The sequence below is a fragment of the Lampetra fluviatilis genome, chromosome 47, assembly GCF_964198595.1.
Source record: "Lampetra fluviatilis chromosome 47, kcLamFluv1.1, whole genome shotgun sequence".
Classification (NCBI taxonomy): domain Eukaryota; kingdom Metazoa; phylum Chordata; class Hyperoartia; order Petromyzontiformes; family Petromyzontidae; genus Lampetra; species Lampetra fluviatilis.
In genome coordinates this window covers 5,399,207-5,414,646 of record NC_136321.1, presented here as the reverse complement: position 1 = coordinate 5,414,646, position 15,440 = coordinate 5,399,207, and the positions used below count along the sequence as shown (strand labels likewise).

At 52.1% G+C, this 15,440-nt stretch overlaps 1 protein-coding gene across 1 annotated transcript in view; it reads left to right on the top strand.

Moving 5' to 3' along the window:
• Positions 1-15,440, top strand: part of LOC144947897 (mannosyl-oligosaccharide 1,2-alpha-mannosidase IA-like) — an 86,510-nt gene that overhangs the window by 64,459 nt on the left and 6,611 nt on the right. The window contains exons 7-10 of the mRNA XM_078877278.1: positions 3,044-3,137; positions 9,595-9,710; positions 10,826-11,045; positions 12,542-12,714. Coding sequence (XP_078733404.1) covers positions 3,044-3,137; positions 9,595-9,710; positions 10,826-11,045; positions 12,542-12,714 — 603 coding nt within the window. The remainder of the gene's footprint in view (positions 1-3,043; positions 3,138-9,594; positions 9,711-10,825; positions 11,046-12,541; positions 12,715-15,440) is intronic.

Genomic DNA, 15,440 nt, shown 5'->3' with positions numbered 1-15,440 from the left:
TTCATCACGACGTCCTTTTTACTTCGATATCTCAACAGCGTCACGGAGGTCGCGTGACGTGAGGGTTCTGCCTTTGTAGTGAGGGTTGTGAGTTGACGCCGAGGAGGCGCCTCGCCCCCCCCCCCATGTGGAGTGACGTCACCCGCTAATTATTATTAATGTGGGGGGGGGGGTGTCCATTTGGAAGACGTCACCTCTTCATGATTATTAATGAGGGAGGCTGGCCGATATGGAGTGACGTCACGTGCGGGACACACAGACATTCTTGGCTCATTATCGTAGTAAATACCTTGCTGAACCACAATACCTTGCTGGTCTCGTCAGGGAGCATAAACCATGACGCAAACTTTGGTCATCCTCGCAGCAGCGGCTTTTGGCTAATCATTGATCTGCGGCCGTCTGGAACGCTCTTCCTTTCTATATTAAGAAGCCACTGGAGCCATGCACTTGTAAATCCAGATTGAAAACGCTTTTGTTTAGAACTGCTTTTTGTGTTCAGTTTGTTGTCCTTCCCCCTCACCACCGAACAGCACGGTTTGCTACGTACGGCGCGAGAGAAGTTGAGCACGCGTACGTACGATGGCTCACTTTGAACCGCGCGCGAGGCAATTTCCTCCGGCGACATCACTGCTCCACGAACGTTTTTTTCCCCTGTTGACCGAAGCCTGCGTTTTTCCCACCCGTTCTACGCCGTCGTGGTTTTTGTGCAATCTCGGGAGCGAGCGAGCAGAGAGAGCGACGAGCAGAGGCCCCTCGGTCCACTCCCATTTCCTTGATCCTGCTCCGAGCGCCTCGCTGCTGTCCCAGCTCGTGTCGCCGGGCCGCCAATTTGTTTCCCCGCGCTCCCTTTTGTGCCGAGGGCGGGTGCCGCCGCCGCTTTTGGGTCGAATGTTTTTCGCCCCCCCCCCCCCCCCCCCGAGCTCTGTTGAAGCCGTCGGATGGGAGAGTAACCAAATGAGATTGCGTAAGAAAATAAATCGTGCGTGTTCAAATGGAAAACCGGTGCGTTTTATTATTCCGATTTTGCTCATTCTTTTTTTTCTTCCCGTAAATTAACTTCCGAATGTCCTCCTCATCATCCTAACATCTCCCCCGTTTTGTAGCCCGCAGGAAGAAAAAAAATCACTCTTATGCAGTGCCACAGAGAGGTCTGGCTTATATTCATTATTTTAGTCCAAGTGTGACCTTTTCATTAATATCTCCCACTTCAAGAAAGTGTGGGGCTTTTTTTTTAACTGGTAAGATATAAGTCTTCAAAACGTGTCATAAATTTGCGATTGTATCGCACGGCAAAAAAAAAAATCGCTGTATTATAAATTGATTGCCCTGTGCTCTTTTCAGTAAAAATCTCATCTACGTTCTCTGTGACATTATTACACCAGAGTTCAATAAATGGAAAGGGTTTGGCAAAGCGTAGATGTCGGTCATCTGTTCCTCTTGGTAACTAGCTTGCCCGTCCAAGGACGGGTGTAGATTGCAGTAAATCTCAAATATTAAATAGAAAAATTGTTCAGCTCATGATTATTAATGAGGGGGGGGGGGGTTGCCCCATGTGGAGTGACGTCACCCGCTAATTGGTCTTGGGGAGGGGTGTGGCATGTGGAATGACGTCACCCCCTCATGGTTAATGCGGAAGGGTGCAGCATGTGGAGTGACGTCACGCGCTAATTGGTCTTGGGGAGGGGGTGACATGTGGAGTGACGTCACCCCCTCATGGTTAATGGGGAAGGGTGCAGCATGTGGAGTGACGTCACCCGCTAATTGGTCTTGGGGAGGGGTGTGGCATGTGGAGTGACGTCACCCCCTCATGGTTAATGGGGAAGGGTGCAGCATGTGGAGTGACGTCACGCGCTAATTGGTCTTGGGGAGGGGGTGACATGTGGAGTGACGTCACCCCCTCATGGTTAATGGGGAAGGGTGCAGCATGTGGAGTGACGTCACGCGCAGTACACACACATTCTTGGCTTATTTTGTATCTTCGTAATAAATCCGAGGGAAGGTGCTTTCTGTGTGGAGGTGGCATTTGTTCTAGTTTAGCACATTTGGTCATTTGAGAAAAAAATGGAGCGCGTAATAAGGTGGCGTGCACCCACAAACGCTCCGTTAGCTTCCGTTAGGCAGATCGCTGGTCATCCTCGCAGCAGCGGCCTTTGGCTAACCATCGAATAAAGACTTCTGCGGCCGTCTGGAACGCTCTTCCTTCCGATATTAAGATGCCACTTGGAGCTCTGCACTTTTGAATCTAGATTGAAAACTAATTTATTTATAACTGCTCTTTGTGTTTAGTGTCTTGTCCTTTCCCCGCACCTCCGATTAGCACCGTGGGCTACGTTTAGTGCAAAAGAAGTTCAACATTCATACACCACAGGCAGAAAAAGCAATTTTAACATTACATGGACATTTGAGTAAAATATGTGACCAGCTTATTGATCTGATAAGATCTCACTCATGCACAGGTGTGATGAGTCCATTCTGCTGGAGTTCTGAGAAATCCTATTCCGTTGGTGAATGCGCGTGAGCACGGCGCTCACAATCATTTTTTATTTTTCATTTTTCAATCTCAAATGTCTGCATCTGCAGCCTGGTCGTGCCGTGTACTTTCCCTTCGGGGCGTCGCGGCGGCCTGGTAAGTAGATGCTCGTGGGTTCGATACCCGTGGTCACATGGATTTTTCTCCGGGTCCTCCGGTTTCAGTCCACATTTCGAATCAGTGTCACGCGTTTCGATTATTTGGCTGCTATAAATTTCCACGTCATAAGCCACTTCGTTGAGCTATCATTTATGGCCAGGTCACTTCTGGAAAAGAGCTAAATAGCTCAGTGGGCTTTACCTGGTAAGATAAATATTGTTTTGTTTTATTCGTATATTTTTTAAAAGTGATTTGTTTACCTTTCCTGTACTTTGCATTCCTGTTGTATGTTTTCTATTGTTTGTTGTAACATTCTGGCTTGCACTTTGAGGACACCTGTGAAAAAGATTTTCACAGCTCATCGGATTCCTCGGGTATAAGTCAATACTCTGATTCTCATTCTGCGTCGCCCAGGTGATGAAGATCCGTGGGATCCTGCAGAAGATGGACCGTCCCAATGGGCTCTACCCCAACTACCTCCACCCACGCACAGGACGCTGGGGCCAATGTGAGTTTGAGAAGTGGATTCACCCTGACGTGATTATCCCAGCGGCGTTGGCGTGCTCCCTCCCGTGCTTTGCGCTGTTACCAACTGGAGGTTATCCCCAAGACCCCGATCTCTCTCGCACACTTTTATGGCTAATCGTTGCTCGTAACCGTCACCGGCAAACCCATTAACCATGAGCGCGGCTACCTTCAACTTAGCGGGCAACGGAATCAGAGTGACGGTATCGTTTATGCGGCGGTTATTTCCAGTCAGTCAGTCACTCACTCAGTAGAACCCATTACAATATGAGCTTTGCTTAGCGGGAAAAGAAATCGATCACGAGGCTTTCCCCTCTCATCCGTCCACACCTCACCGATGCACCGACCTGAAGCTGGCTATTCTCATATGACGAGGCAGCTTGACGTCGGACAGTCACGTGATCCTCCACCAGCGATCTGATTGGAAGCGGCCGTCCCAGTCGCCCGCCATGAGGAGCTGCGATCAGATCAGTCCGTATTTTTGGCAACTACATTTCTACAACAGGAAATGCGGTGGTAACGATCGCTGGTGCCGATCGCCCTAAAATTATCCCGGGGGGGGTAAGCGTAAGTGCTTAAGCCTGCTATATGGCGATTTCAACGCACGCTTTTTGTGTCTTATGAAAAACCATTTGATCATAACTGAGAGACAAACCCACCCCCGCTCCCTTTGCCAGCTTTCAGCAGTGAACGTTATCCAGTGCTTTGACCGGTTCACTTTGAGGCGGTGTGATAAGATTAATGTGCATCTCTTCCCCGGATTCTTTGGTGGCCGCACTGACGGCCAGGAGCTGCCGTTGAAGCTCATGGCACTGCGAGCGTGCGAGAGAGGCTTTGCATTTCGAGCTACCGCGGTTAGCCTTGGCCGGTGGTAGTCGCTAAAATATTCGGGGTGGAATCCAAATGAGCCGGCGGAATAAAAACGCGAGCGCTTTGAGATGAAAGCCTTCGCCGTGAATCCGGTACATCCCTGTCAGAGAACACAGCGTTTGAAACTCTGACCTACGCAGATTTCAACCAGAGTCGTGCGTTGATCAGAGGAAATGTTTCCTACGCTGCTGCGCGTGCGTGTGTGTGTATGTGGCTCTCGCGCTGTGTTCACCGATGGGAAATGATTATTACGCGATGGGTGCCATGCAGGGTGTGTCGTCTGCACTGTTTGTGTAAATGACATGTTTTTCACAAGCTCCCTTCGCGCGCTTCAGTCGTTGCACGCCTTCGGAATTGCTTCGGCGTTGGGCGGGTTGTTCCCTCTGCGGAAAAAAACCCCCGTTAAATTAACTTGACACATAAGGGCTGGCAGAGCGCAACAAATAATGGCCAGGCCTCGCTCCCAGTTGAGTCATAATTTTATTTCTGGAGATAATTGGAAGCCGTTTAACACGAAACGTGGTGTCACGTGTACAGTGTGCACAATCCCCATTGTTCTGTGCAGTGTTGGCCAGTCGGAGGAGCTTGCGCGAGCGTGCCTGTGTGTGTGTGTCTGCATAGCGACGTCTGTCTGTGTGTGCGCATGTGCGAAGTGGTAGTGCAGCGGTTAGCGCGCTGCACTGCGAACCTGGCGACCCAAGTTCGATTCCCGCTCACGGCCGACACCAGTGACAATTATCTGAAGCGGTCGTGGGCCTCCCCTAGGTCGACTCGGCTTCAAATGGGTTCCTGGTGCGGTGTGTAGTAAACATCGTCACTAGGGGAGGCAAAGGCGGTCGGGCGTGGGTGCTGGCCACCCACCCCTTCGTGCGCTGTGTCGGCCTTCATATGTGCTCGTTAACAGCACTTTGCCCAACAGTCTTTTCAGGCTATATGGGGGATCTTTGTCTTTGTTTTTTGTGTGCTCGTGTGGGGAGTAGTGGTGCAGCAGTTAGCGCACTGCGATACGAACCCGGCGATCCGAGCTGTACTAGGAACCCGGCGACCCGAGTTCGATTCCCGCTCACGGTAAACACCGGTGACGATTATCTGAAATGGTCCTGGGCCTTCCCCAGGTCGACTCAGCCTCAGATGAGTAGCTGGTGTGTAAACATCACCACTGGAGAGACAAAGGCGGCCGGGCGTGGTGCTGGCCACGTGTGGCGTGCCGGCCTTCATAGGTGCTCGCTAACAGCACTTGCCCCAATAGTCTGTTGAAAGCTATACGGGGATATTTGTCTTTGTGTCTACTTAGCGATGTGCGCGTGTGTGCGCGTGTGTGCGCGTGTGTGTGTGAGTGCTCTGTGTGTGCGAGCGACCCAGCTGGAAAACTAGTATCTTTCCCCTGGAGGAGGGATGCAGCCAAGGTCCTATTTGACTTGCATAATCAATGCAAATTGTTTTCTTAGTGTTCTGTGACTGGCAGGTAATGAGATTCTGGCCCCAGCAAGATGTGTGCTTTTATTAGATCTGCGTAACGAGACAAATCCCCCCCCTCCCCTCCCTGCACCGTCCACCCCAGCTCTCCCCCCCACCCCCCCCCTTCAACACCAGGGCACGTGTACAGTTATAGGTTTTATTCCATCCCGTGTTGTCTGTGTGGAGAGATGGATGCTGATGTTTGCTCCTGTTTTTTTCGCCTTCATGTGTTCTTTCTCAGTGTGTGTTTTGTCTAATCGTTTCGTCTTTCTGCGGAAGGTTTTTCCACGTTCCGACGTGAAACGTATTTTTGTTGCTGTCAGCAGGAAAGGCTATTGGATTATCGCAAGTTGACCCTTCATCTTAACGTTGTTGGTTCCCCCCCCAACCCCCATTAATGTTACTTTCTGCCTTCACGTGCAAGTTTGTCTAAAGGCTTAATTGTGCTCATGCATTATTTAGCGCTGTCCTGTATCCCCCCCTTGCGCACATCTCTGCCCGTCTTCGCCCGTCCTGCCGCGCGTTCGTTCCGCGCAATTGCGTTCGTTTGACTTGCCGAGGGGGCATTTTCTTTTTTTCTTCCTCTCGCTCTGCACCGTTGTCCGACACAGCCGGCCAGCCGGGGAAAACGGGATGTAAGTGACCGGAGGCGTAGCGTCGGCATGCAAGGTGCCAGCCAGCGCCACCCGCAGTTCGCCGCAGCTCCCGTCTATTCACCCGGCGGGTTTGACTCGTGCTGACGAGCAGACCGTAGCTGATGCCAGCGATTTTAGATCCCCCCCCACCCACCCCTGTCCCCCCGCCTCTCCCCCCTCTGCCCCCACCCGCTCTCCTCCCCCTGCTTCTCCCCCCCCTCTCTTCCTCCGCCTCTCTCTCCCTGCCCCCCCCTCCTGCGCCCGCAACCTCTCCCCACTTCTCCTGTACCAGTTGTGACATAACAGGCTGTCACCAATTTATAAATGTCATCGTTTCCGTGGTGAGCCTTCACCACGGTATTTTAAACGACGCGCGTGCAGAGTCGTGCGCTCTGTGCACCGTGTCCGCTATAAAAGGACTTGACGTAAAATAAATAAGCAAATAGATGCACAGTTTCAAAATTCCTGCACGGCCACATGTGTGTTACGCTCAATCGATAAGCCAATGGCCTGCGGGAGGTAAAATACCTTTCCTGGCCCAGATCGTCCCAGACCTGGCGACATTTCCCCTTGAATTTGCAGCGCCGTAGCCTGTGCTGGGAATCGCCGGGGCTCACCAGGGGATCGGTGGTCCTCTGAGTGGCCTGCTAGGTAGGGCGGCGTGCGGTGTGCCTGGCTGGCTGGCCGCTTGCATCCGTGCAGTAGATGCAGTCTCCCCTCCCCATGTCTCCTAGTGAAGACCATCCCCCCCCTCCTTGTGTCCGTGCCTCCGAGCTTGGCGTTTAAGCCCACTGAATTGGCGGTGGGCAGAGCGCTGAAGTCAACGTGGCGATCAGCGGTTAAAGGTCACGCGTTTTACGTGATACAGGATTGATGACAGTATTTTTGCCGATGTTCTTTAACCTTTGATCCGCCGTTGACTGGCTTTATTACAAGCTAAGTCGTGCTGACGAATTGACAGAATCAACAAGTTATTCGAGCTCTTGATGTCTTTGTGTGTGTGTGCGCGGTGCGCGTGCCCGTTTGCGTGTTCAATAACATGCACGCCTGTGGCATGTTACTTAAAGGGGGCGAGTGCGCATTTGCAGGGATGTTGCCGAGTCAGGACAGCATTAACATTTTAGGCTTAACTGAAAATCAATCGCCGTTTCATATTCCGAGCCCGTTTTAGAACCGACGCTTGCGTCGAGACAGCGCCCACGACAGAACCCAACTCGCCCGCTGGCGCGTCACGGGAGACGCGCCAGCAGAGAGCACGTTTACGTCGAGCTCCTAACCGTTCCGCCGCTGCCATAATTGAGAGCGAGGGTCGGCACCTGCTGAGCGGACGCCCGGCTGACAATCCGCGAACACGGCGGAATCATTTATTTGTTTTACCCGCCTACCTTGGAGCGTGGGGGGGGGGTCTGGGGGCGATGGGGGGCTGAGAGGCTCAAGTAACCCCCATCCGGCGCTTCTGCGCCGCGACTGCCCCCTCCCTCCCCCGCCCCAGAAAGGGCAGCCAGCCGCTGTGGCGGTCCCCGCTCTTTTGAACGTTTGGAATCCGAAGCGGCGCAAAAACGCGCGCGGAAGCGTGCGCGCGTTTTGCCCATCGGTGTGACGCTGTTTTTTTTTGTGGTACTGTTTGTGTTGATCAATGCGAATTAGCGGTGGCCCTCTTTGCACAAAACTGCAATCGACGCCACATTGAGTCATTTTTATTTTGTTTTCGATACGTAAAAAAAGACCATGGCACGCTCCAACACGAACACAGTCGCGCGAATCGCAAGCGGACAGGTGAATGAAAGGGCAATGCCCTCGCTCGGAGCTTTCATCTGCAGCGCTCCGCATAGCAGTTCAGAAGAGGCCGTGCAGCATATCTCTTGGCATAATTTGCGGACTATAGAACAGTGCCGAGGGGGGCGGTTCATTGGTTTTGAACGCCCGTTCGTCAGGCTCGGCTTTGCGGGTGCACGTTTAAATGCATCGCGTTTCATCGCCGCTCCTGCGAAGCCGGAGGCTCAGATGGAATGTTTTTTCCCCGGACCAAAATGATTTTGTCGAGACGCGTGTGTGCGCGCTTGGGGGAGCAACAGCGGAGGAACGGCATTTCAATATGCGGTGCTGCAGATGTCGGGCGATGATTATTCGAGATTAAAACAGCTTGTCGCGCGACGAAATCGGGACCGTCGTCATTGCTGCGCGTCGTGCTGAAAGCACGCACGCACCGCGACGTGCGGATGCGGGGGATGTTCCTCTCCGTGCCGCAGGAAGAATTGAATCCCAGCCAGCGGATGCCCAAACGGCTTTGTCCGGAGATGAGCGTTTTTGTAGCTTTGCCATGTGATCGATGCACTGGGTGTTTTTTCTTCTTTTTTTTTCCTGCTGACGGGGAAATTGCCCCACAGCCCATTGCCTGAAGTTCTGACCGACGCATTGCTTGTTTGTGCGTCTGGACGGCACTTAAAATGCAATTTGCTTTCAATGTGCGAGACTGCGCCTAGAACATTTTGCGTGGGACAAAAACGTGTTGTTTATCGTACGGTGAAAATAAAACCCCGTCATGTCACGTTTAGTTTCGAAATGCGGTAGCACACGAAGCCAATTGCCTCATCCTTACACATACCGCATTTTCAATACGGTTGTGGCTGTATCTTTCAGTAATGTGCAGTTTACAAAAAAATGAATTGACAGTTTATCGCAAACATCCATCCAATGCAGCAGTCAAACCACACGAGCTTAAACGGCAACTAGAAAGATGTGTATGTGCGGTGTGTGCATGTTTACGTGGACCTAACCTTGACCCCGGCATGACAAGGAACTGAACATCTGTGTGCTCAGTGCCCAACATTTGTTGAAGGGTAGAAGGGTCAGTGAATCTAGCACACACGCCCAAGGGCCTAGCAAATCACATGTGCTGGCAAGCTTCCTTACAGTACTCGTCGGTTTGGTGGTGGAAAAAAATCTCACAATGCCCTGTGAAGCTTGTGAACTTTTAATAACACAAGAAACTCTTAAAACTCTCAACTAAACTTTATTTTTATTTTACCAGGTAAGGCCCACTGAGCTATACAGCTCTTTTTCAGAAGCAAACTTGGCCACAAATGATAGCCCAATGAAGTGGCTTATCACGTGGGAATGTATAGCAGCTAAATACTCTAAGCGCGTGTTTATAAATTTGGAGGGAAAAACCAGAGGACCCGGAGAAAAATCCACATGACCACGGGGAGAGAAAACATGCAAATTCCAAATATACAGGCATCAGGGTCGGGATCGAACGCGCGACCTCCTGTATACCTGGCGAGGTAGTTAACATCTCGCCACCGCGTCTTACATGAACTCACAGGGCAGGCAAACTCGTCGTAGCCCTGAAGCCTGTTCTCGGAGCGAATGACACAATGTCAAGGGACGTGGGTGACCTTGTAAGTATTCGCCTCGACAGACGAATGTTGCTAGGGCCAAGACCCGTGTGCTCGCTGTGTGCATGCGTGCGTGCAGTCCACTCGTCCGTGGGCGGCCTGGGCGACAGCTTCTACGAATACTTGCTCAAGGCCTGGATCATGTCTGACAAGAAGGACACGGAGGCGCGCAAGATGTACGACGACGCCATCGAGGTGACGCACCCCCCGACAGGCGAACTGTGACACTCCGTAACCCCCTCCCCGCCCGCCACCCGCGCCCCCCCCCACACCCACCCCCCACCTCCCTTTCCCCGCCGGCTTCAATAATGACTTGGGAGCGTGTGCGGTGCGTGCCAATGTTTCAAAGTTACGCCGCTGAATGAATAAACAAAGATAAAGGAACCACCTGGAGCCCCGCCAGATGGAAAATTACTGCAACGGTCAACTTGGTGGCGATACGCTTTTCCGCGCTGTTGTGGATTGATCCTCGCCGATGTTACTCTCCTTTGACAAATGTTACTCGCCGGGCATGCCACCGGGTGCCGCGAGTTAATTGTGGAAGTCGTCGGCCTGTCGTTCGTCTCCGCCGTTTGCCCTCCCGTGTTAATCTGTTGCCCCTAGGAGCCCGCGTAGACTTCGCCGCTCGGAGATTTAAGGTTGGCGCAGGTACGCGTCCCCAATTACAGGCGCTAATACAGTGCCGCCGTTGGCCGGTCCCCGGCATAATTTAAATGCTTATGGTCCCTTGGAGGCTCTCCGAGTGTTAGTTGAGCCGTGCAGGAGCGAGCCAAAGCACAGCGGCCACATGAGAGCGAGCGACGAGGCTGGGGTTCGACGTAGCCGTGGGCGGGCATGGATGTCTGCCGTGGGCACGAGAGCAGATGCTTCACGCACATGCTTGGTTTTTAACATTCTCCAACTGAGGTTGAGCACACGAATGCTTGTTTGCCTGTTCGTCGGTCTGTAACGTGGAGTGACGATAACACTTGCGGTATAAAGTTGTGTTGCTGTGTAAGGCATTTACTCTGCAGGAATCCGATCACGTTTGCTCAAAACTTACCGATTTTAAAAACCAGCATTTCAAGGTTCAGCCTTGTCGGCGAAGGCGACGAAGTCACGCCTCATTCGTTCTCCTCTCACCTCCCGACGATGTCACGATGCGCGATGCCGCCTTGTTGCGCTCCTCTGTAGGCGGCATTGTTTTCTCTGAGAACGAACGGTGTGGTGTTGGAGTGCGTTGCACGCGCACAATCGACATTCCTAAATTTTTCTTTTCTTTCCTCACGTTTACGATCGACGGGGCGGGGGGGTGTGCGGGGTGCATACAGGGCATTGAGCGGCACCTGGTGCGCAAGTCTGAGGGCGGCCTCACCTACATTGGCGAGTGGAAGAACGGCCACCTGGAGAAGAAGATGGGCCACCTGACGTGCTTTGCGGGCGGCATGTTCGCGCTGGGCGCCGACGGCTCGCCGGGCGACAAGGCAGGCCACTTCCTGGAGCTGGGCGCCAAGATAGCGCACACGTGCCACGAGTCGTACGCTCGCACGGGTGAGTCGTCGTCGCTACCGCCGTCGTAGAGCGAGACTGGATGTGAAAAGAGCTTGTCTGGCTTCGTAGCTCGGTGGGCCTTACCTGGTAAAAAATTAATAACAGATTGGGTGTAACGTACGGATGCGTCAGCCTCTGGGTGTTTGATGGTAACCAGGCCTTCTACTACTCTCTCAACAACACATCAGAATCCGAATATTTATACTGCAGGAATTCGATGAGCTATGAAGCCCTTTTGTCCAGTAAGGGCAGGTCAGGACGTTACAACAACAACAAAAAGGTATTCATACTCTTTGGTTTTTTCGGTAAAGTCACGTAGAATTATAGGAAAGGTAAGCAAATTGTGAAGGAAACATATTTTATTTTACCAGGTAAGGTCCACTGAACTGTATAGCTCTTTTTCATAAGCGACCTGGCCACAAACGTGGAAATTTATAGCAGCCAAATACTCTCTAAATTTCGAGGCTTATTTTATTTTTCATTGCTTCCCCTTGGGCCTACAAGAAAGAAGTGGTTTGGTGGCTGCCCCCTGCTTAGCCACATCCCTCTCACTTGTCTCACTGCACCTGCTCCTATGTGCAGTGTGAGTGTTTGCACCGCAATAAAAATAAATCTATAAAAACTACATCGGTGAACTTGAACGTTCCCAGTATTGATCTCCGAGCCACCCGTTCAACTCTTATGAATTGACTTTTCATTTTAATTGCATCCACATTATGAACAACAAATCGGCAGTCCTGAATTGCGTGATGTCTCTGTGTCCTTTTCTACTTTTTAAGGGGCAAAAGGTTCGGGGAGGTCACTCGGAATAGTTTGGAGGCGAGCAATAGCTCTTCCTGTCTTTCTCTCTCGAGAGAGAGAATCCACGGCCTTTACGGGGTGGCTCGGTGGCATTTTTACTGCCACTTTCAGATCATGTGTGGGGGGCTTTGGGGGTGGGGGGGGTCTCCAATGAAGGGGGGTGGGGGCCCTGTGTTTATCGATTATCTTTTATTTTGTTTCTGGTTTTGAAGCCGTGGTGTTGCAGCAGTGCGGAGGCTCCTGTTGGCTCTCGTTTAAATCTGCGCCCGCGTCGTTATTTTGTGACTCACTTGCCGAGCCGTGGTGGCGAGATGTTAACTCCCTCGCCTGGTATACAGGAGGTCAGGGTTTTAATCCTGACCCTCACCGCCTGCTATACTTTTGGAGTTTGTGTGTTGTCTCCCCCCCCCCCCCCCCCCCCCCCCCCCCGTGGTGTCGTGGATCTTTCTCCAGGTACCTTCGGTTTATCCCCTCCACATTTTAGAATAAACGTCGAGCGTTGAGAGTATTTGGCCGCTATAAATTTCCACACGATGGCAAGCCCACTTCGTTGGCGCTATCATTTGCTATAGCCAGGTCGTTCCTGAAAAAGAGCTACGCAGCTCGGTGTGGCCCTTACCTGGTAAAATAAAACACGGTTCGTGGTTTTCGTTTTGACTCGTATTTATTTGCCGTTTGCTCTCCGCCACCTCCAGCTCTGAAGCTCGGACCGGAGGCGTTCAAATTCGACGGCGGTGCAGAGGCGGTGGCTGTGCGCCAGAACGAGAAGTACTACATCCTGCGGCCCGAGGTTCTGGAGACGTACTGGTACATGTGGAGGTTCACGCACGACCCCAAGTACCGCCAGTGGGGCTGGGAGGCAGCGCAGGTATGTGGTCCGAATCGCCGCATCGTATTGTTATTGTTGTTTGTCGTTTCTTTACAGCTGATTTTTGTGTTTAGTTGTCGTCCTCCCCCCGCCCCCCCCACCGTCCTTCCGGTTAGCGTTTTTGGCTACGGAGAAACATCAGCAACAGATGGGATATGATGATTTCCAACAGTGAAAGACTGCTGTCGGAAGTTCGTGGGTGGGAGAAAGAGAGAGAGAGAGCGAGAGCCCTGATTTAGCGAGCGGGCGATCGGCGTCTTCTCGAGGTGTGTGTGCGCGAAGTGCCCAGAAGTGCTTTAAGAGACAAACCTTACTGATTGGCTGTGTCGGGTGGTGGCGGAGTTTGACGACACATTTATATATTTACGCCATCTAACCCAAAAAACCTCTTATGGATGATATCGGTCGCGAAAGCCTACGTGTTCAACTACTTTAAGAGCTTGCGCAACTTTTCAGCGGTCTTATCAAACCTCCCCTTTTCCCGCTTGCTTGCCCCATTCCGAAGCGTGCGCGTGTCAAGATCGAGCGCGCTTCCCTTTGCATGCAGTGCGCACACCCTGTAACGCTGAGAGGGTACCAGTGGGGTTATTTTTTCATTTTTAACTGTTTATGTTACGTTGCCAATCATCGCACAGGTCCTTAATTATCATCGAGTCTGATGGGTTTTAATCAGGATGCACGCATCATCTAGAGCAGCGCGCGCATGCACACGTGCGCGTACCCGGTTACGTCTCCTGGCGGAGCCTCCTTACGCGTGCGTATGTGGTATGTGCGCGTGTACGTGCACGAAACGGCAAATGGGGAGCGTAATATGTAATTTTTGCGCAATTTAGCTCTCTTGATGAGCTTCCTCCATCCCGATGCGTCCATTCGAGTGGGCCAAACGTAAATTGCATTCGGCATTTAGCATCTGCTGTTGATTACGTCCGGGCATAACGTCGGTTCCCGCCGAGTCCGGGTTTGCTTCGTGGTCGCGGGAAATGCGGCCACGGGTGTGACGGAGGCATGCGACACCGCATTTTCACGAAGATAGAGGCCGCCCAGAGCTGCACAAATGCACTGGTCGCAACCGCTGTCGCCGAAGAATTACGAACAACGTGAAAATGAGGTCACGCTCATTACACACTAAGTGCTCGCCACAAATAAACCACAGCTGCTCTCTGAGCTCGTCAAAGAGCATAAACCGTCACGCGAACTCCGGTAATCCTCGCAGCAGCAGCAGCGGATTTTGTCTGGCCGTCGAACAAAGACGGTCGCCGTGGCGCACCGCTTTCAGGTGCACTTCCACGGCCGTCTGGAACGCGCTCTTCCTTCCGATATTAGGAAGCCACTGCAGCTATGGACTTTAAAATTATCTAGATTGACCACTCATTTCTTGAGAACTGCTTTCTGTGTTTAGTTTGTCCTCCTTCCTCCGCACCTCCGATTAGCACGGTTGGCTACCTATTGTGGCGAAAGAAGTTCAAATTATATACATCCGTACAACATTCTGCCCGTTCGCGAGGCTCTAAATGATTCACAGCGTGCCCGGTCCCGTATGCAATCGTATAATCCCACTTCGGCAGCTGTGCGTCGTGGGCGTTGCGGTGTTGGTGGGGGGCGGTGCTGGCGGTGCTGGCGGTGATTCAATCTTTGTAAATTTTATTTTTGGACCCGTGCCACCAAGCCCCCACCACAGTTGGCGTCGTTTTTTAAAATCATCTCGCGATGCATTAACGGCGTGCGTGCATACGTACAGCTCTCCCCTTTTCCACGTGCCAGGCAGATGGTATTGCCAGGGTGATTGATTGGAGGGTTAATAAGCATTGGCAGTCTAGTAAAGACACGATGAAGCCAATGAGCTGTAAGAATTCGGGAGTGATAAACCGAGCCAGTAAAAGTCTCCGCAGGCACCAACTTTTTTTTTTTACAAGATGTAAATCTTGTTTTTAACAATAACTGTTGACAACGCGGACATATTTACTCTTTCTGTTGTTCCATGACTTATTTTTTATTCTTGTTGATTCCTGTCCACTGATAACATGCACTATATCGCTACTATTATTATTGTTAAGGACACGTCAGCAGCCCCAGATTCCTAACGGCCGTGGTGAAGTATAGGTTTCACTGCGCAGGTTTACAAGCCGGTCCTCCACGATGTATCACAGACTGGTGCGCTATTGCCCGTGGGCATATGTATGGTACGCGGTTTTCTCTGCATACTTTCAATCTCTTGCCATTCGTAAATAGTTTCGTTCCACCCTTCGCAGAACAAAGAATCGTCCGGAAGGATAAAACAGATTTAATATTGTCGCGATACACGAAATATCGTGTCACCACGCACGCACGCGACACCATTCCACTGGCAGCCCAGCGCGTTATTTTCCACGCTGTGATCGCAACAACTCTGAACGTTGCAATGGAAGGATAGCCCCGGCGTGAGTCTCGCTGGAGGCTGTGTCTGCGCTCCACCCGCGATGGAGCGGGGCGGGGGGCCACCGATGGCCGGGTAGCGCACCGCAGCCGCCCGCCAGACCGAGACGGTGGCGTTGGGGGGGAGGGGACGTGGGCGTTGAGCCAAACCGACCACTGCCGTTTTTTTCCCCCTCCTTGGCGTGGCTCCTACGCGGCCAGCTGGGCACAGCCGACATGCCCGCGCGGCTCCGTTTCACCCGCAGAGTTCCACTTGTGATTGTGAACTGCGAGCTTGTACAAGAGGGACGCGCACAGGCATCGCGGACAGATTG